Source organism: Gymnoscopelus braueri (assembly GCF_963280865.1).
Source record: "Gymnoscopelus braueri genome assembly, chromosome: 4".
Taxonomy (NCBI): Eukaryota; Metazoa; Chordata; class Actinopteri; order Myctophiformes; family Myctophidae; genus Gymnoscopelus; species Gymnoscopelus braueri.
In genome coordinates this window covers 39,553,674-39,575,856 of record NC_137605.1, presented here as the reverse complement: position 1 = coordinate 39,575,856, position 22,183 = coordinate 39,553,674, and the positions used below count along the sequence as shown (strand labels likewise).

The 22,183-nt window shown below is 40.2% G+C and overlaps 1 protein-coding gene across 1 annotated transcript in view; it reads left to right on the top strand.

Moving 5' to 3' along the window:
* Positions 1–12,768, top strand: part of LOC308083154 (CUB and sushi domain-containing protein 3-like) — a gene marked incomplete at its 5' end in the record, with an annotated part of 383,054 nt that extends 370,286 nt beyond the window's left edge. The window contains 7 exons of the mRNA XM_080425319.1: positions 5,329–5,508; positions 7,604–7,669; positions 7,938–8,096; positions 8,694–8,806; positions 9,583–9,670; positions 10,858–10,999; positions 11,805–12,768. Of these exons, the coding sequence (XP_080281445.1) occupies positions 5,329–5,508; positions 7,604–7,669; positions 7,938–8,096; positions 8,694–8,806; positions 9,583–9,670; positions 10,858–10,999; positions 11,805–11,964 (908 nt within the window). The 3' untranslated portion in view covers positions 11,965–12,768. The remainder of the gene's footprint in view (positions 1–5,328; positions 5,509–7,603; positions 7,670–7,937; positions 8,097–8,693; positions 8,807–9,582; positions 9,671–10,857; positions 11,000–11,804) is intronic.
* Positions 12,769–22,183: the final 9,415 nt, after the last annotated feature.

Below are 22,183 nucleotides of genomic sequence, written 5' to 3'. Positions count from 1 at the left end.
TTAAGTAAAATATCTGAGTACTTCTTCCACCACTGCATGTGACATGGCTGTCCACTACGTGGTTTGGCTGCCACGACAGTGTCCTTGTTTTCCCTCTATCGTTCATCATTCCTCTGCCATTTCTTAGTGGCTTCCATCCGTCTCCTCCATCGTCTCTGTCCCAGATTGCACCCATATAGTCTCAATCAACCTGCCATTTTCAGTCATTCCGAGACTCAGGTGTTGACAATGATTACACTCATTCTGTCTCAACTGCCTGAACTGTTGACCTACACCGATCCAAGGCCACAGTTCAGATTGCTTTGGTCTGTCCTTCCCCGACCTCTTACTGCACTTGAGTTTCTAAATTATAGTGTATTCCCCTGAAATTTTCTTTCATCTATGATTTCATATGGAACAGATTATACATTCTTGAACTTCAACATTCTGAAGAAATTGTTAAGTGGTTCTTGGCTTTGAATCGTGGAAGTGTGGTCCTTCGAATGAATATACAGTTTTACATTGTCATCTACTGTACCTGCCATTTCAATGCAGTACCTGTCAGGTTTTTTGTTTAGTTTTCCTCGTCATTTAGTGTTCCTCGCCATGTAAACACTTGATCTTTGGTCTGTATCATGGTAAGGGAATGTAAAAGATTTTATGTATTTTGTTATCTTCATTTCATAACAGTCCAGACACCCAGAGGAATGTCCTAGGGAGATTTGAGCTGAGGCAGCATAAACACTGTAGCCTTCACAGGCTGCTCAATGTTTTTGCTGCACTGCAGTGTGTGTGTGTGTGTGTGTGTGTGTGTGTGTGTGTGTGTGTGTGTGTGTGTGTGTGTGTGTGTGTGTGTGTGTGTGTGTGTGTGTGTGTGTGTGTGTGTGTGTGTGTGTGTGTGTGGCCCATGTGCAACTATAGTATGCTTTATGAATAATTGTCACTTTGAGTGTTTTTCAGTGTGTTGGGCCTGGGTCAAACTGGGGTCATAAATCCTCTCAAATACCTTTTTGTATGATTGAATGGTCTTGTTGTCTCCGACTGTGAAGCCACTTAGATTGATTCAAAACCACAAAACCCAGCCATCTGGCACTGATAATAAATATATTTTTTTAAAGTTTGGAGGATTGAAGATATTGTGGATATGATGGGTACAAGTCAAAATGAACCACATGAACCCTTATTCCCCATTCTTGGCATGACATAGTAGGTGAATATTAGGTGATGAAAATAGATTATCTACAAGCTCACAACATGTGGCAATGCAACACGTTGTTGATGTTAAATACAGCTAGACTCAAATCAGGTAATAAGCATGTTAGCCAAGAGACAATACAACAGCAACAAAAAAAGTCATGGCTACTTTAGAAGCAGTGGCCACTAACCAGATTTGAAAATAGTTTTTTAGTTTAGTTTAGTTTTTCTTTTCGATAAACACGCCAAAGGAGAGGAAGGTATGAAAAGTTCAAGTTGTCTTTTTGGTTTCTGGCGTATTCAAATGAAACATTTACAGTACTTTGCGTTTCTGTCAGTTTAGTTTGTTTGGGATATAGAAATAAGCCTGCTGACTGACTAAGTGACTGCAGAATATGAACAATTAGCCACTTAACTTTGGAAACAATGCAATACTTGCAGTCTTTCTAAACAGTTGTCAGCAATACAAAATGAGTAAGTATTCATATTTTGCAGTTGGGTATTCAGCAGTGACTGTCAACTAGGCCTGTGCCTTTATGGAAAGTCTAAAGACAACCGACAGGCCAGGAAACACTAAGCAGTAAACATTAAATCAATATTTAGTTTACATGGGCCAGTGAGCTAAAATATCATCCTAATTATAGATCTGCTAGTCAGGTACAAGACACATGATTTGTGTTGCTGCCCTGCGGAAAACCACGCAGCTACAGTATAAAGGAAGAACTAAGAATTTACTCTGGGGAATTGGAGCTGTGAAGTTGTTCCTATGGTCATGTGGTGCTGCAGGTCATCTGGAGCTTTGTCCACTTGACCATGCCTTGGTATAGCTGTCCGTGTCTGGCTAAGCTTGAGGACTAGCGCAGGGATCCATCACTCGCTGTGCCTCCATCACCATCTGTCTCTGTCGATCTCTATCTACCTGATGCACTCTGTCAGAGGCATCGCATTGCGCCTGATCTCAGAGTGAACACCGTTCGTTGTTGTGTAAGGGAAAAAAGTACACGACTCTGTTGAGTCCTCTTGTAATCTCATGAGTAAACTGGAGTGTTACTTCAAATTTAAATAAACATGGCACTCTATAAGTGAATGGGAGATGTGACATGTCGTAGCTGCGACGTGTTCTTTGGGGACTTAAGCTTCATCTGTATTCATGTTATGACTGTACAGCCTGCCTGGACATATGCTGACAGAATGTCATTTTAAATGGGTTACTTGGAGAGGGTGTTGTGCTATTTTTGTTGCCAAACAGTACTGCATGTATACAGTATCCAATGGTGCATCACACCATGCAATGTAAACAGATAACATGAAATATCCTCATGAATCATTTATTCATCTCATTTCAAATGTTCCATGCAGCTACCAAAGTCGGCAAACACCGTTTCATTTTCTCTGTTTGTCAATCTTTCGGTATGTTTACTGAATCAACATCTCAGATAGGAGGTGCTCCGTGCAAAACAACGTGCAGCCTATTTTTTTGTTTGTACTTACTTTTGATGCAGATGATATGTACAAATGTTTCAGCCCTCTGGCCTTCCTCAATTTGAAGTGGGCGAGAATGTTGTTGCCTGAATGTCAAGTGTGGACCATCTGCTTTCTCAACTTACGGTTCTGGACAACTGGATATCCATATATGCCCATATATGGACATATCGGTCAGATCTGCGGTTCCGGACAACCAGAGCTCCATGTATGGTTATGTCTGAGTTATAGAGACATGCCTCTATATGGGCGTTTTGGGTCTGTTTATGGTTATGTCTGAGTCAAGAAAATGTACAATAAGCAAGCAACTGCAAACAAGCAAGCAACTGAGTGGGTAGAGGCCATCTGGTAATCGGAAGGTCACCAGTTCGCCTCCTGGCTCACCCAGTATACATTTCAAAGTGTCGTCCCTGACCAAGACATATAACCCATACTCCCCCCGAGTGCTCATTATGACCATCTGATCAGCCATCAGCTAAGTGAGGCTGAAACTGAATTTACCCTGCAGGATTAACAAACTATAAGGTCTCTCCTACATATTCGAGAGAACTTCAACAACAAGCACTGAGGGTAGAGTAGCTCGTAGCTCGCCATAGATTGGCTCCACCTTGGTTCTTTGTGCTGGGTCTCATTGGTTATACTTAAACTGTAGTCATGTGCACATCAGGTGCTGGGTTGACAGGAAACTTGTAAAAAAAAAAAAAAGGAGTCTTAGATCCCTCTTGCTACGTAGCGAGTGTGCATATAGTACACCTGTGTAGTACTGTATACACCTTTTAATAAAAATGTCATTCTCCACTGTGTACCAATATATAAATAAAGGCAGAAAAGCCCCAAAAATATATATTTAAAAAAAATAACATTGTAGAATGCATAGCAATACATAGGAGACAAAAACAATTGTCAAATCTATATTTTAAGGAAAAAAACACCCTACTGTCTTTTCTTTAATTTCCAGAGCGCTGTGGTTTTCACTGAGAAGTGTTACTGAGTTGCTACATAACTTCGGTATGAAATGTGCGTGTCAGGAGTTGAAGGCAGTTTTATAATGTTTTCTGCTTCTCTTTATAGTATATGTCAGATAGAACAGAAAAGATTGGAAGGACACTCATGTGTCATGTGAATAAGGTCCCAGCTGTAGTTGAACCCCTGACATTGCAAGTGCTTAATGCTCCTTAGAGGGAGGACACCCAGGCAATAAGCCTTCTATCTGGTGTGCAGTGTCTTAGTCTCATCTGCAGTAATGTCTAAGCACATGCATACACATACGTACAAGGGCATGCTCACGTGCACTCAAACACACAGTCACATATTGACATTGACGGGAGGTGTCTTTGCGGGAGGCAAAAGCGCTCACGCATTCCACCAATGACAATCCCCCCCCACACACACACACACCTCCCTCAGTCACACAGTCTCCTCCTCTTTGATGAAGCCCAGAAAGTGTCTTTCATCCTTGCTGTTTGCATCCACATCCTATCGCTGCTAATGTCATTAAAAAAGGCATGAAGGGCCAATGTGGGGTCATGACAGCTGTCTCCCATTTGACAGCTGGCAACTTGTTTGCTCTCCCACAAGTGGCAACATTATTCAGGCTATTTTCTTATATATTGTCATCTATTCTTCAATGCGTGAATGTTTTGGTGTTCAACAAGGACCATTCAAGGTCCTCTCAAAGCCAATAGATTTGCGTTTTTATTTTGTGTCATGCAGAGTGTTTGTTGATGTGGAACATTTTGACTGAACACACACTCACCCGGCTCGGTAGAAAATTAAAGCATTTAGTATTGTCAATAAAGCTGTGTAGTTCCTAAAGATGCAGAAGATGATGTAAGCTAATGTAAGCTACTGTAGCCCTCTCTGAGCTTTCAATGTGGAAAAACACAGAGCCATCAGAATCAGCAGGGCATCTAGCTACTCCATGTTTCCCAAAATAATGTTAGATTAACCAATCTTGTCAGAAAACTAGATTAATTTTTGTCAGGTGTAGCGCTAGTAAGTCATGGTACTGTAGTAGTTGGGCTGTAATGTAAGTACTTGTAATGGTACCAAGATATAAACACAGAAAGAAAACCAATTCTGCCATTGCAGGCTTGTATACTCTAGGATTAATTGCCCCTTTCTAATTAAACGCCACACAGTATAAGGCAAGACTGACCCTTAGACATTGACTGATCTAGACATTGTTGTTTTAGCTGTAAAAACCTGAGCACCACCGCCCATTCCATGCATTTCAGTTCACCAAGTGCTGTATTAATAAGATTAATATCATTAAGTAACCCAGGCATAATAATGTCATAAGCATGCATCTCAAATAGCACCTGGGACAAGATCACAGTTAACAAGTGTGCTGTTTCCTCCAGCCTTCTCACCCCCCCCCCCCCCCCCTCTCTCTCTCGTTTTCTCTCTTCCTCTCTCCCCCATTGACATATCTGCTTGTGATTGCCTAATTCTGTGCCTGTCTGTCTGTATGTGCTCATTTGTCTCTCTCTATGTGTGTGCGCGCGTGTGTGTGTGTGTGTGTGTGTGTGTGCGTGTGTGTGTGTGTGTGTGTGTGTGTGTGTGTGTGTGTGTGTGTGTGTGTGTGTGTGTGTGTGTGTGTGTGTGTGTGTGTGCTTGTGGGGCGCACTTGTGTGCATGCCTGCCTGTGCGCATTTGTGTGATTGTGTCTAGCCCACTCCTGCAAGCAGCCGCGGAGCCCTGCCAACGCTGATGTGGTGGGTCTGGACCTGCCCTCCTACGGCTACACCCTGGTGTATTCTTGTCAGCCCGGCTATTTCCTCTCTGGGGGTTCAGAGCACCGTGTCTGCCGCTCCGACAGCAGCTGGACGGGCAAAGTGCCTGTCTGCAGAGGTAGGTGGTTGGCCGAGAGGTCTCTGAGAGCAGATGGAGGAAGACGGTAGGGACGAGGAGGGGAGATATAAAGAGGGTCTGCGTGCCTGCGTGTGTGCCTGTGCGCGCGCGCCCGTGCCTGTGAGTGCACGCATGCCTGAAGAAGTATGACATATGAAGGGATTTCTGTGAGGTTGGAAGGACCCTCGTACATTAGAATTAAACACAGTGCATAAGGCAACAAATTGAATATCATTACAGAGCTACAAAAAAGCTAAAAATGAGGGTGACTGAACATAATCTATTCCATATCACTCCCTGTCTGCCTGTGCTAGCTACTTACGCCACCATACAGATATGAAATACTAATACGGTATCATCAAATATTTATACAAAGTGATATTAGCTGTACCCAGTGTTGTGCAATAAGTCCACGCTTTACAAGAGCTAGCTCAAAGTTAAGTTCACGCAATTTAAAATTGACTTGTACACATTCATTTCTACTGGCTTTTTTTTAATGAGCTGCTCCGAGCTATTCTTTTTCAATTTAACCTCATCCTGTTCCATCACAGCTCACATTCATTGCCACTACCCACTGCCAGTAAATTAATTACTGTATAGGTTACTACTATAGAATCACAGAGAGATTGCTTTTAAAAGCCAAGGAAAACCAGTTGGAGTAACCTATATGTTTTACCACTGAAACGCTATACAGTATACTGTAGCCTACTTCATTGACTTTTTTCCCTCTACAGCAGGGGTCTTCAACCTTTTCAGGCCAGGGACCCCCAAACTGATGGGGAGATGGAGCAGGGACCCCCTACCTCGTAGGGTAGGGGGGGCTACCACATATATTGTATATTTATGTATACAATTGTGTTTTATATTGCCTGCTCCTATACGCACCTGCCCCAGTAGTGTGCAAAATAAAAAATCTCTACAAAATATGTATATAACATACCATGTTATAGTGCATTGTGCCTCCATTTATCTGTTTGCTATGGATTCATGTTATGTTTAAAGACAATTTGACATTTTGGAGAAAAAAATAGCTTTTTTTTTTTTTTTTAAACAAAAATATTGTTTAATCAAACAGCAATTTCGCGGACCCCCTGCAGTACCTCCGCGGACCCCCTAGGGGTCGCGGACCCCCTGTTGAATACCTCTGCTCTACAGTACACCAATGTCCATGCCAATATCCGATCTGCAATCTCACAATGCATCACACCGCAATACATTGCGAGCTTGTAGATCTACTATTTTTGCTGAATGTTTGCAACATGTCCAGAATAGGGACGCTAGGGTTCATGTGGTTAAACAATGTGTCATATTATGCAGAAAGTTAGAAAAAGAGTTATATAGCCTACTGTAGATGCAACAGAACCTTTATTTAGGTATTTAGGTTTAAGAGTCCCTGCAGTGTGTGTTTTTCCCTGTCATTATCAGTGTGCTGCATGAATGAATTCAGTGATTTTGAGAACAATTACTCTGAAGTTTTCGTCAGAAGAGCAGTAAGCCGCAGTGCATGATAACGTAAACTCAAGTACAAGTACAGTACGTCTCAGAACTTAAGAACTTAATATGCAATCTCTTGTCTCATGATGAGTACATTCTTTCCAAAACACAAGTCTGTTCTTTGTGTTCTTGGTATTCAAAAACAGTCACAGTCTGTCTTTATTTAACTTTTGCAACAACTTGCAACAGTTAGTGGTGGCGTTCACTCTCACTCATGTCAAGAATCAAGAGAAAAAGACTATTTGTCTCTCACTCATACATGTGCAAGCAGTGAAATGAACGTGTATGTTCATTTGCAAACGGATACATTCAGTTCACTGTTCACAAAAACATGAGCATGTTCAATACATTTTTGGTAATTTGTACGTCATTGAATCTCATGCCTGATATGTCTGACTACTTGGCGAGTTTTCCCTCTGTGTCGATTTGAAAATGTGCGTGGTTAGAACTAACCCCAGTGGGTTATGAAATACCAAATTGGGGAAAAGCAATGTGTCGGCAGCATTTTAAGAGTTGAGCAGCATTTATTTTTTTACTGCATCCTTAGGGTGTTTGTGTATCGGTGCGTATTTGTGACATACATATTTATGTCTTCCCACAGCCGGTTCCAAATCACATGAGAAAGCAGTCAAGCCAATACCAGTCACACCAAGCCCAAAAATAAATGGTAAGTAGGACAAAAGTTGGTACTCTGTTGGCCATTTCAAAAATCCATGGCATCTGCTGTGGACAATCGTCCCTTGCTTTATTTACAGTATGACAAATGGAGTGTATAAGACAACATTTGAGCATTACTTTCTGGTCAGCATATCCATTACTTACACTTTTTGGCAGCTGGCAGCTTTTGTCTAAATAATCATTGAGATTATTGAGAGAACACAACTAACTTAAACATATTTTCATCCTCTTTTTTGACTGTCCTTACTTTCACACAGTTCCTGATGACGTCTTTTCCACTGATTTCATCTGGAAGGGCTCTTATGACTTCAAGGGCCAGAAGCAGCCCATGACATTGACAATTACCAGCTTTAATGTCACCACGGGAAAAGTCAATGTAACGTTAACCGACAGTAGCATGGAGTTTCTGCTCTCGGGTGAGTCATCTATAAATCATCTGTTTCTCCTCTTCCTCCAACTATACCTCTGCTTGTCACTTTCATTTATTTTGCGGGTGCCTCACGTCAATCAGTCAATCAGTGAATTATCTCATGCATTGAGAGTGAAAATTAACCCATTAAGACCGGGAAAGCATCTGTGTCATTTTAGATTTTAGTGTTGGTGATTCAAAAATAGCAGATATACAATCTCACAGTGCAGATCTACAAGCACAGATTTGCTATTTTTGAAAAATACATTTGCGGAATCTTTGCTTCTGGTGGTCCCTGGAAGAAAACATTTTGAGATGGGGGTCGTGGCCATATACATATCAATTTTGGGGATCCTTGACACTGATATAGCAACATAGGTTTTTCAGAAAACCGATTTAGAAGACATTTGTAGAATCGGCTTCAGGCCTTAATGGGTTAATTATTTCCTCTAAAGACGGATATATTACTCTGCACTGACTGCCTGGGCTGGTTGACTGCTCACTGAAGCACTCATCCTCTCTTCTCATGTCTTAGTATTTCTGCTCTGTAATGTTCTCTTTCTTCCTCCTCTCCTGTCCTTGCTCGTCCTCCTCCTCTCTGTAGGAGTGTATAAGAGCCAGGAAGCTAGGCTAATGCTGCTGCTGCACCAGGTGAGAGCACTGGCCCACAGCTCCTTCAACAGGATTACAGATGACACCTGGGCAATGGACGGATTTGTGAGTATACCCAGGAATTTGGAGAGCCTGGCCAGAGCTCTTTTAGAAAATAACCAAGTCCTGTGACTGTTTTACAAAAACAGTGTTTTTGTTATTGTTTGTTATATTCACTCAGAAAAGGTGGCTGGACAATTGTAGATATTTTTGTTACAATGACCTATCCTGCCTACAGTAGCCTATGTGTCAGAAAAGAGAAAAGTAAGTCATTTTGAGGGATGTGTACTGTAGTTATTTGCTCCATTTACTGTGGTTATTTTCTATAATGGTTTTATATATTTGCAGAGCCTGTACCACAGCTACAAGTGAATCATTTAATTTCAGTTTCCTACGCAAAGATATATCTACAGTAGTACCTAAGGGAGCTGGGAGAACTGTAAGAGCATTTTTTATTGGTTGAAAATATGCATCTGAAGTCATCTCTCAAAAAAAAAAATATATATATATATATTATAATTTTTTACCGAATGGGTTCCTAGATTGCGTCTGAACTAAACTTCAAAGTCTATTGAGTAAAGCTGTGTGACAGATGACTGCAGTCGTGCCGAGCTATTGGTAGAATATTTCACAGCAGCTAGAATAGGTTAAAAGAAGAAAGGTGTAATTTCTGAATGTGGCATGAGGGGGGTATGTTGACAGTCTTTTAAAATATGTATGCGTGTACTTTTTGATATGGTAAGAGATGTGACAAAGAAAAAAGAAAAATTAAGTTTCCTCACTTAGAAGCAACATGACATTTTACTCTTTCACAAGGCTGATCTGTTTTTTTTTTCTAACAGGTTTCAGCTGAGCCAGAGGGCGGCAGCTATGTGTTCCAAGGTTTTATACAGGGTAAAGACTATGGACAGTTTGGACTGCAGAGACTTGGTAAGTGCCTTCTAAAAACAAATACAAAATCTTTGCCTCCTTTATCATCAACTCATTTACATATGGTAGGAGTCACTGCAAAATAGAATTTGTAACCTGTTTATAGCAAATGTAATGGCTGTTTAATGAGTCATAGAGAAAATATCATATTGCAAATTATTTCTTCCTGTCATTTCACATTTAACGCATTTCACTTTACTGCATCTGCGTTCTGCGCATATGGTTAAAATTGTGATTGTTTATGTGTAAAGCATTGAGTTGTGTTACCCTCCTCACAGTTAATATTCTGAAAATATCTGTGGTCCATTCTGCTGTATGTCCATATTTATTTAGATTTTTTTCATAACACTGTTTGTCATTAGTGTGATTAAAAAGGGTCTCAGGCTTCTTTCTGGTAATGTTGCACCTGCACCATTTACCAGCTTTGACAAAAGTACAATGATGTTTTTAATACTGATCCTACTGTCGGTCGGGCAACACTGAATTTGTTCAATCTAAGAAACCCAGATTGATTTTAAAACAATCAAGCTGAGCCATGCAGCTGCCCTGGCAACCTGTCATCAAATACATATTGTGGCTATCATACAGCATACAGGAGATTATCCCCATCCTCGTTATCCCCTTCATTTCCTCCTGCTTCCGCCTGCATTGTTATTTTTATTGACTCTTTCATTGTCATCAACGTTCATCACGATCATTACGGCGACCGTGATGATCATTATCATCATCATTTATCATCCTTTCTACGGCTGTCATGGTTGTTGTCATCATCCAGCCATCTGCCGTCGCTCCTCTTCACCCTTAATATCAGCCGCTTATTTCTCCTCATCCCCATTATGATCATTATTCCCATCAACAACGTCAACACCAGTAAGTACGGCAGTCCTCTAACACTTATGTATTGGTTCTCTGTCTTGTTTGCTACTTCCTGTGCCATGGGTCAATCTTGATCTGAATATATCGAGTCTGAGTGGTTAACCACATTAACATCGGCATCGCTATTTTGGCCATATCATTATAGGGGAAGATTTTCAAAAAACATTCTAAATTTACCACAATAGCAAAAATAGCCAATCTACAGTATAAGCTCACGACACGTTGTGATACAATGCATTGCATTGGCTATTTTTGCTATTCATGGGTTTATTCATAGGGCTCAAATGGTTTACCATCTTCACTGCTTCCAGGTATGAGTGTGAGAGAGAATGTCACGCTACCTGACCCTGAGCCCAACGGTTCCAGCAACAGCAGTTCCGTGGCCATCGCAATCCTTGTGCCTTTCTTCGCCCTCATCTTCGCTGGCCTGGGTTTCTATCTCTACAAACAGCGGTATGTACTGTAGTGATCATTTGTACATGCTTCATCCTAAGCTGTTAAATGTTAGAGACAAAATTGCTGATGGAAAAGCAATATATTTTCACGAGTTTGGATTCTTCGGTAAGGATATACGTTTGCTACTTATGCATGCTTAAGAAGTTCACATGCAATTATTTCTGCATATATTTACAGACAATTAAAATTTGCACTAAGGTGGCATGGATATGGTCATGCAAATTGTGGAACAGTGCAACCTGCCGAGCTCATCAAGAACAGTTTCCTTATCCGTTTGAGATAAGATAAGAATATACCTTTATTTATCCCCAGAGGGAATTTCAGGTGTCACTGCAGCAACAGTAGTGAGAATAAAACACAGAGTGCGGGTAAGAGTCAAGAACCAAACCAAGATAAATACAGCATAAAAATAAAAAGATGAAATAAAATAATGAGCTTCTAGATATCGGCACTGGATCTCTTGATGCGTCAATGCATGATGCAGTATCAGCCGTCTGATTACTGTCTCAGCAACAGGGTATTGCACCATACTTTGAACATTTTAAATTAGTTCATAATTTTTTCATGTGTGTGTTTATGAATGATGTACCTAGCTTGCAATGTGAATGGTTTATCACAACATATACATGTACTGTAGGACCTACTGTATCCTGTATGACATTGGCATAAGACTATTCAGACGTCATTTCAATATTGATTATAATACCTCATTTACCTACTGTATAGTGCTGCAGCTATACACATCAACACATTGTCTTAGGGCTTGTCTTTCTACTGATATTACACATTCTTTCTTTTCCAGGAAAACGGATAAAGCGCAGTACACAGGCTGTTCCGTCCATGAGAACAACAATGGACAAGCCACCTTTGAAAACCCCATGTACAACACAAACACTAAAGCTGCTGAGGGGAAAGTAGTCCGCTTCGACCCCAATCTCAACACCGTCTGCACCATGGTTTGATGTATTGATGATGGGTAACACAGACAAGCAGAGTGATACAGATTACAGTACAGATTACAGGCAGGGAAAGAGAAGGCGAGGACGATAAATTAAGAAGACGGAAATAGCAAGCTTTTCTTTGCTTCTACACCATGAACATATAAACAAACATATATTTATATTTTCCCTGTTTCTGATGACGCACACACACAAGGAAAGAGAGAGAATCACTCAGAAATGTAAAGCACACTTTCGGCAACAGATGCTACAGTTGCAGTCAATCATATACAGAAAGGGTAAGAAGAAGGAGAAAGAGAGGAAGGCGGCGTTCCACACCTTTTGAGATCTTCCCACGGTTTGGTGAAGAGAAGTGTTCTTTCTTTACACTCTGTGAGTGTTGGCTTTACGGTTAAAAAGAGCCTCTGGCATATAGATAAATTGAGTATTTTATACTCTTTATTATTAAATGGGTGGGAGGGGTTACTTCACAATGCCAAACCAAATGTTCCTTTTCTTTCCTGTGGTACAGCCTGGTTGCCCATTTACTATTTTTTTAATTAGTCTCACATTGTTAGAATCTTGAGAGTTAAGCGTTCAGGTTCAGGGTGTCGTCTCAATGAGTTGCTGAGCCCCTCAACTGTGAGTTGATCAGAGTGATGCGTGGAGTTTATTTTAGCACTGGGGTGTGTGAGATGGGAATGAGGGAAAAAAATAAAAGACTGCATGAGTCAGCACTCTGCTCAAGAGTTCTTCGGTCAATTATACCTCTTAATTGGATGTAGCCTCCCACTGATGAAATATATAGCCAGTGATTTGATTACTGAAGTGCAGTAGTTTTTTTTTGTTTTTTTTAGCACTATGGTCATTTTAGGGCTTTTATCATTAAAGTACAAGTTCTCTGAGAATAGTTTCTTTATACGAGTTCTAGCCAGCATTGGAGTGGGTTTATTATCAAAGATATGCAGTGCGCTTTCTTTCCTTTACTATGGGGAGCTGATGTTATCTGGTTTGACTTGAGAGTTCAAGTAGACATTTAGTGATTGTAGTAAAAATAGCAAAAGCTTTGGCCACAATATGATGCTCTCTGCAGAGCTGTGGTCAAATCACTTTAAATTCCATTTAATGATGTGCTTTTTAAGAGAAAACATTTCTTTCCCCCCAGCTTTGAAAAGGCAAAGTACACCCACTTGATAAAGTGGACACGATGGGAGTGAATTAATCCTAGCCCCGACCCTGTATACATCAAGCATCTCAAAGTAGGAACTCTGCCCTAGGATGAATGACACCTTTCATAGTAAATGAGATTATCCAGACTTGCTCCAGTCTACAAGAACATAGGCCAAGTTTCCCCAGAGTTTCTTAACGCTTTGATGTCCGTAAGGTAGAGAGAAAATATGGTCAAAGACGGGGCAGTTTAAGGGGGGAAGAAAGGGCATGTCATAATTTAAATTTTGTTCTTTTAATACAACATTTGAACATGAACCTTCTTTATTATAAATAAATATGAACTAATTAACTAATGCTAAACTCCCACCCCCTTGTTAAATTCAAACAATGTCCACAGACGTGAGTGAAATTATTTTTGGCAAACTGCTTTAGTCACTAACTCTTAGATTACAGATCCTAGACTCTTGGTAAATTCAGGGCTTTGGACTATCATGGATTTCAACGGATACAAATGATCATTGTCTTACTGAACCTTCAGCTTCTACCAACACACATGTACAGTACAGTATATATATATACAGATTTTGCACACTTAAAAATGAGCCGCCATCAGTATCTTACTATCATCTGGGTCCAAACATGTATTCCACAATGTCATCACATTAAATATATCATTGCAGTGCCTTGAATACAGTATGGGCATAAGTCTTAAAGGAAGACACAGCGTTTATTTCATTAGTTATACTGTACATTAGTGTAATTTATGATAAGTTAACTGAGTGATGTCAGCCTTCATGATTTATCAAAGAAGAGATGTGTTTAAAAAGCAGCTCATACTTTCATACCTGTGCATGTCTGCCAAAAGTGATCCAGTATAGCAATTGCTGCTATCGCTCTTTGTACCACTATGTTTATTCCTGTCATTGCTGTTACATTTTGTACATTTATACAGTTTTGATACTTGATGGCATTCTCTTTGGCAAAATGTCTTGTGTTACCAATATGTAATATATTTTGCGGTTTCACATTTCTTATTGAGGAGGGGACAAAATGCATCTGGTACAAGAAAACGTATATGTCATTATCACATCAGACTTTGGAGTAGATTAGAATGCTTTTAAGTGTACCACTCAATGGTCATCCCATTCAGAAGCAAGTGTATATGTATATGTACATATTACAATACTTTTGTAAAGAGATATATTTTTATGCAAATAAAGCATTTGTAAGTTATTGAATATGTTGTGTAAATTTTCACATGTAAATGTCATGTAAGATCCCCCAAAAATTTGTTTTGTATTTTTTCTTTATCTGCAATGTATAAATCCTTAATTTATATATAAAATATAAATTCTAATGAACTCACATCTTGTGATTCTGTTTCATTAAACGGCAGGTGAATGTAGCCCAGTACTCATACCGCTATTCAGAAGCCACTGAATTTAAAGGAATGGCTTGACACACTAGCCTTTTCATCAAGTAAACCTATCAAAACATTATGAAAATGTCTAGATGCAGCTTTTAATGTTTGGAGGCATATTTTGCCTCGGTTTGAACTTGGTTGCGCATGCCACTCTATGCTATGTACTATTACTGTATGTTTACATAAAGTATACAGCTCATGCAATTCTTGGGGGAGAATCTAATTTGTGAAGAGATCACAATGTGTATAGATGGGTGCCATGATCTTAATTTAAATTTTGAAAAAGGCCTTAGAACTTGAATGTAGTAGATATTGAACAGTCATGAACCCAAAGAAAGAACTTGAAACAAATGAGCGTGAAACTACACAGAGAAACTTCAAATAACATCTTTGTACTGTGCAGAGTTATGGTGACATGAAATATTGATGGGATGCTGAAATTACTGAAAGGAGAAAAATAACAGTCTGGGTCCATATGATAGACTTGCTGTTAAAATTTATGTTTTTTTCTTCAGGCTTGGCAACGAGGGGAAATGACAGACTGTAATGACATTATGTAACAGGATGAAAGGAGGCAAATGGCAAGAGCCAAAGGAGAAGAAATGATCCGCTAGTGTGAGAGATGACAGAATGTTCGATCTAGAATGCACAGTCTACAGAATTCTAATATGTGGCTGGCTGCAAAACGGCTGGTACTTGTTCCATTTAGACTCACATTAAGCTTACTGTACAATTTAAAGCCTAAGCCTACAGTATTTATGTATGGATTAGAAAAAATATTTGTAGTGACTTACGTACCAAGCAGAATTTCAACCAGCTGTTTGTGCTGTTGATGCATTATGGGAATTGTGAAATAGCCATAGGGTTTCTACATGTATGGATGTACTTTCAGTGTAAAACACACCACAGTGTAACATTTTCACAAATAGAAGTTGACCCATATTGGCTCCATAGTTGTTTCTTGGTAGTAAATCTGTACTCTGAATAGAATCTCATCTGGAGGTTGCTCTAGAGATCTACTACCGTAGTCAGGCTACGTAACAGTAAGCTGAATACAGTTCATCATGTTAATAGAGCTTCCTCGATATTCACAGCTTTGCAGCACAGGCTGAAAAACATCAATTTGCACACAGAGAGAGATTTACATGATTAGCAGTGCTATTCCCATATCCTGTGCAGCATTCAAACATGGAGCCTCTGAAATTGTACCATAAAAAAAAAACACATCATGCCAGCCCCAAATTGCAGTGTTTACATGTTACAAGATGCATGTAGGGGGGGTTTTGTCCATGGGAGTTCCTCAGACCATACTATCTTTCCAAATCTTTATATCCCTTTGCCAAATGCACAGTATTGAATGACACTCTTTAAGGTCATTAACTGTCATTCTGTGAAAATACAGTGAAATTTGCATTCTTATACAGAGTTTTTATTGGAAATGTTGTACAGAAGATTGGCAGTTGGCAAACAGTAGACAATTACATTTCTCCAAGCCAAACACACACAGTTTTCAAATCCCATGATAAAGTGTGATTCTTTTATCAAATGTCTTCCTTTCTGATATTTGATGTCACTGGCCATGTCACCAATGCGTCGAGACATTTGACCTATGTAGACGATCTATGGCACACACAGTTGTAAAAATGTCAACTGTGCTGGTCAGAAGATATAGCAATAACAATTGCACTGGCCGCTTTGTGTTGGCATGAAGGTAAGGTCCATATCATTTGACAGAGGAATTATCTCAAGGGCACGTGCTATTTTATCACATGAGATGGCAATTGCAGCAGAACGGATCAAGGTTTCAGCTATTGTGTGTGGCATTTTTGATTAAAATATTTAGTATGCCACTTTGTATGAGGCCAACTGGGCTTTGGTGGGTTTTGGATATGGTAGCCTGGCCACGTTTAACTGTCTCCACTATAAACTATACACTCCACTGGAGTTTCTATCAATGTGATAGATCGGCATGTTGGGTTTGGAAGTGGCTCCTCATTTTCAACGGCTTTAATGTTCCGTGTGCCAGAATCTCAGAGCATTGTGCACATTGGGAGTTATCCATTTAATTTATAACATGGCAAGTGAATCCAAATTGCAAATACTCCTGCTGGTATTGTGGCTCTTAATTGATGGCGGTGCAGCCTGTGCCTGAACGTCCTTACCTGCTTTGTCCTTCTAATTTGGGACTGAGGTCAGCGATAGCTTTTGGAGTGTGGTTCTTTTACATGCATCTTGTTGTTCAACTTCCCATCTTACCGGTATTTTGAGAAGCCACCGTTCATATTGTACTAATAATAATAGCAAACAATGCTTCCTTACTGGATCATGAGCTACTTCATCTGTGGTGTGGCAAGTCAAGTTAAATGAAGTTCTTGGGGCAAAAGGAAGGAGCCACTCCTACTACACAGAGCCAGGGAAGGTTTAACGTCTGTGTCTGCCCACACACACACACACACACACACACACACACACACACACACACACACACACACACACACACACACACACACACACACACACACACACACACACACCAATCTTATGAATTGACAGATTTGAAGCGTTTTTTTTTTTGCCTCCCAGTCTCTTTATGAAAATGTAGTCTTCTAATTAAATATTCATCATCTTGTTACTACTGAATTAAACTGAGAAAAAAAATCTTCATCAACCAAAAAAAACATATTTTCTTTTCAACACATTTTGAAAGTTATTCCACAGCCTAAGGGACAGGTTGAAGAGGTCCCTGAACGGGACAGCAAGTTGCTCAGCACACACCCTCAGCACCGGAGAGTTGATGCTGTCTGGCCCCGATTGAAGAACAGGTTCATGTCGTAGGCCTCCTCTCTGGTCCCTGTCACTGCAGGGACGAGTCTTCCTCTGTAGCTACCTCAGGCCCTTGCAATCGCTAGTTTCACCTTCTCTACCATCCCCTCACGGTGCCCTGCCCTTACCAGATGTGTTCAAATTGGTGGCTTTGAATCACTACGAAATCTCACTCCAAGGTTTTTTGAAATGTTGGCAGCCCTGCTACAGTATTTGTATGCTGGTTAATCTAGATAATAACAAATGTTACAACCGCCGCGGACTACGCGGACTACTTCATGTTTCACATTTTAAAAATCCCTGCTCTATGCCATTTGTGAGCGTCTCCATTAGTCTTTTATGAAAGTGCTACTTTGATCTGTCATTGACTTGATGTGATTGGTCGGGACTACAGCTCACTTCAACTTCTTTTTTTCATGTTCCCAAAGAAGAAAATGTGACATTTTCACTTGAAAACTACTCGATTTAGTGATTAATTTTTAAGTTTAAATTGGACTTGACATGACAGAAAAAGTGGTGCACCCATTCTTGTGCTGTCACAGTTTTGATGCGCTGTCAAGCTAATGGGAGTGACAGACCTAGAGAAGCACAGCCATTGGCACCTAGTACCCTACCCAGTTGAAAGACAACTGAACCTTTAACCCTTTCTCAATAGCAAAATAGCACCGATTTGGGCTCATTTAACTGCAAGCATCAGTATGGATTCATAACTTAGTTATTAACCTGCACAGGTTATTTTTATTAACAAATGTTTTGAGCATTCAGTCAGTATACCTACATTTTCAGTCTGCAAGAACAAATATTATTCAAAGGCTCTGGCTTGGAAAATAGGCTAAAATTGTCATTCCATGTAATAGTTTGAGAGCACTGGACCTTGGAGAGTCAGGTAGTCTAATATTCTACTTGTAGTCTGAAAAGGGATTAATAATATAAATTCTTCCATTGGCTATTAGTTTCCGACCCACAGTTAAAAAAAGAAAAGCCCAAATTAATCTATGAAGTCTCTCGAGTTGACATGGGTGGAAGGATGTTAAACTTAGGTCAATGAGTGCTATTACTGTAGCATTATCTGTCATTAGGGCACTAGGACATAAGTGTCTTAAAGGACCTGAGCTCAGCCAGGAACATTGTGACCTTTACAGGGTGATTAAGTATCATCAGACAGTTATCAGTCATAACCGTCATAAGTGCTGTCTCGTCAGTTTCATAACCAGTAACGGGATAAGCCATCTGATCCCTGGGAGAACTCACAATAGCGTAGCTGTGTCTGCCTTACAACAAGGATGAAGCTATATTATGATTTCCTTTACAACTTATATCCAGCAGTAAAGACCAATAGTCACTAAGGTAACCGTAAGAGTGGGCACCTGAGAACTCTGACCACCATTTAAAAAAAATACGTATTTATTTCATTTATTATGTATATTTATAAATAGGGGGCCAAATACATAATTATTTCTTTATATTTAAAGCCTAATTGCTACAAATTGTACAAAACCCGTGAAGAGCCAGTCATTTTAGCCATAAATAAGAAGTCGAAGGGTAGATTTTGGTCTGATAATGTGTGCATATTCAAATCATGTAGGCTATACTTTAAATCTGACCATTTTCCAAAGCATACAGTTATTCTCACCTTTTGGAAAACATTGCCCATTTAACATTGAGGTGCCCACAATGTTTAGGTGCCCACTAGACCTGTGTTCATTCTGTTTGCAAGGCAAAGAGAATGGCTTGGTTTCCCAATTCTAGACATATATAATAACATGGAATGTACTGTAGCAGTAATGCATTATATAGTTCCATTTATACAGTATCATTGATGCATCAAAGAAGATGGTAAATAATACTTAGGCTAAATATACAATTGGATGGTAAAACTTTAACAAATAGCCTATGCAACATGAAAAGTTATCTCTTTTAAAGTTTGCCTTGGACAACCAGAACAGTGTTTTCCTACAGTGTCCCTCCACATTTATTAATATTTCCCCAGAAGATACTTATACTCAACATAATAGAACAAGCCCTTCTCCCCACATGAAAAACATTTTTAAAATGACTTAGACATAATTACAGAGAGAGGTAACCTACTGACCCTTAGCTTTTGAGTTATTATTGATGCTGCAGATGTCTAAATTGATGCTGCAGATGTCCTCTAATGACTTGTGATGCTTTCTTTATGGAAACAGATGGGCTGCCGGTTAAACAGGACTCACTCCAGATCCTCCAATGCCTCATTCACTGTCTCCTCTGAAGTAGTAAATCCCTGATCCAGTGAGTCTTCTGTTCAGGATGTCAAACTGAAACTCTTGTGAGCTTCATGGAGGACATGACTAGTGATTTAAATCACGCCATGCATTGTTCTAAATTCATCGTCGGCACTCACTCACAGCCTCCGTCATGGCCGTCACAAAACTCCCACGCTCCCCATAACTCCCCTCAGGAACATCCCAAGAGCCGCAACAAAGTAGAAAGGGGCTTCCTTTTGATCACTTCTAGCTTGTGAGTGAGTAATTGGGCTCCCTAATTTAAACAGCACATGTAATATTTTATTCTGGGGCAGAGAACAAGGGAACAGTATCTCTCTCTTGCTGGCTGTCAGTCGGTTCTATCTTTATCTTGTGTCTGACTTCCTCTGCAGTCTGAAAACTATTTAGACCCCACCTCATGCCCCAGCACTCCTTATTTCTTGATGCCTATTTGCTATGTTATCTTTCCCTTGAGCCCAGGGCTTTGAGACACCTCAAGCGCTTACCGGTTTGCATCCTCACAAAGGGTCCGTTATTAGGGTGGTGTTTGTCTTTCATAATCCTTTTTGTCCTACTCGAGCACCTGCTGTTGTGGTGCACTCCATGAAAGTCGCACACCATGCTAGCTCATCCAATTAAAAATAAACATGTTTACATTATTGAAATACGAGCACATAAGTTTCGTTTCCCAGTGCGCGTCGTGAGTTTTGGATAACATCTCCCACAGAGCGTAGAGTTTAGATCCTATAGCCCGAGGGGAGCAGAACATGTTCCCCTGACTGACAGTCAGTGGACAGATATGCCGTGGACGTGGTTTTATTGGTCGTTGGTTGGTTGTCGTGGTGACATCACGACCAATCGACGGATGGGTTCTGGACAAATATGAAAACAAACTCATTTTAATTGACCAAAAGTGAAGGAGCTTCGCTTCATTGCACTCCCCCTCCTCTACACCCCTGGGTTGACCCTAACGCTATACTCATGACCTCTGCCAAAGTATAGTGGCTAAAATGTTACATTTAATTCCATATCTAAGCAGTGAGCTTTTAAAAAACTAGGCATATTATGTGGACCAGAACAAAAAAAATATGCAATTTCTTCTGTGGGTTTGTATTTTATGGTTGACATTTTTCAATTTACTAACCAAGCAGCAGAATGTAGCCTGAGAGTGATGTGAGTAATAAAACAAGGTTTCACATTCGCACTTTATACATTTGTATCTAATGGTACCACCCATGGTTAACCTGATATACTGCAGCACTGATTGATTCTCTCTTCTATTTTGTATTGCAGTCTGTCTTACAAAAGAGTACAACAAATGGTTTAGCACCTTTGAAAATCAGATAAAAGGTCATTTAGATTCAACCTGCATAAAGCAGCTGGCACAGAAGGGGCTCCTTTAAGGGAAGGTGCTCGCTGCACTGTGATCAGAATACTTAAAATGCAATATCATGATTTAGAGGTGGAGAACTGCCGTTATAAGTCATGGATTCTCCTGTGTCTTTTCTTCTTGTCACAGAAATGTTTGGGGGTAATGTATACGTCTGCTGTGTAATACATCTGGCAAACTTGACATTTTACATGTTCTTAATACTGTCTGTGTTCTCTGAACTCGAGCATACAAATGAAGCAGGGAGGAAAGTGTGTCACATAAGACGTTATCTTAAGCACATGATTGAGAACATTTTGTCCAAGGAAGAATATTCAAATGTATTTCTGTAGCTGATCATGTGATATGCAGTGTCAGCTTGTGAAACGGGCCTACAGAATGTATCACCCTTATGTCACACAGAGACTAAAGGATATCATTGCTGTCGCGCAGAAGCCAAGGCTTGTATCTCCATATTTCATCGTATACCCCCCCCCCCCTCATGAATTAGTCCTCTATTTCATACTTTGGCATATCAGACTGTCACGCAAAAGTAGCGAAAATAGACGATCTTTAAGCTCCCAATGTGTCGCGTTGTGAGGTTATGCTATTTTAGCTGTTTTTGAATAAAATAAAAACTTAAATTAGAAAAAGTTAGTGACGTGCCCAAAATATGGAAGCCAGGTTGAAAGTGGTTAAGTTTGTTTCTGAGTTTTGTATTAACAAGAGCTTGTGACCAAATAATAACGGCATTTAGTCCATGGGCCAAGACCCCATGAAATGTAACAAATCGGTACCATCTGGGTGGGCAAATTCTAGGTGTGATTTTGTTATTCCGAGGCATCCCTGGATTATATTTTTTATATAATAGACCTTGCTGACTGGTAGCTTATTAATGTTAAGCTACGACTCTGGGGCGGCCATAGCTGAGTGGTTAGTGAGCCCACCTGGGGAGCCATGGGGCCTGGTTGTCCCACTGTCCCAGGTACGATTCCAGGCCAGGCCATCAATGTGTCGATGTGTGTCCCTGAGCAAGACTCTTAACCCCTAATTGCTCCCCGAGCGCCATAGAATGGTGCTCACTGCTCACTGCTCCTAGTAGTTATATATAGCAGTAAATGCAGAGGACAAATTTCATGTATGTGCAAACCTACAGTGACAAAAAACACCCCAAGGAGTGGCGACCAAATTATTATTTTGTTTTCACTAAAG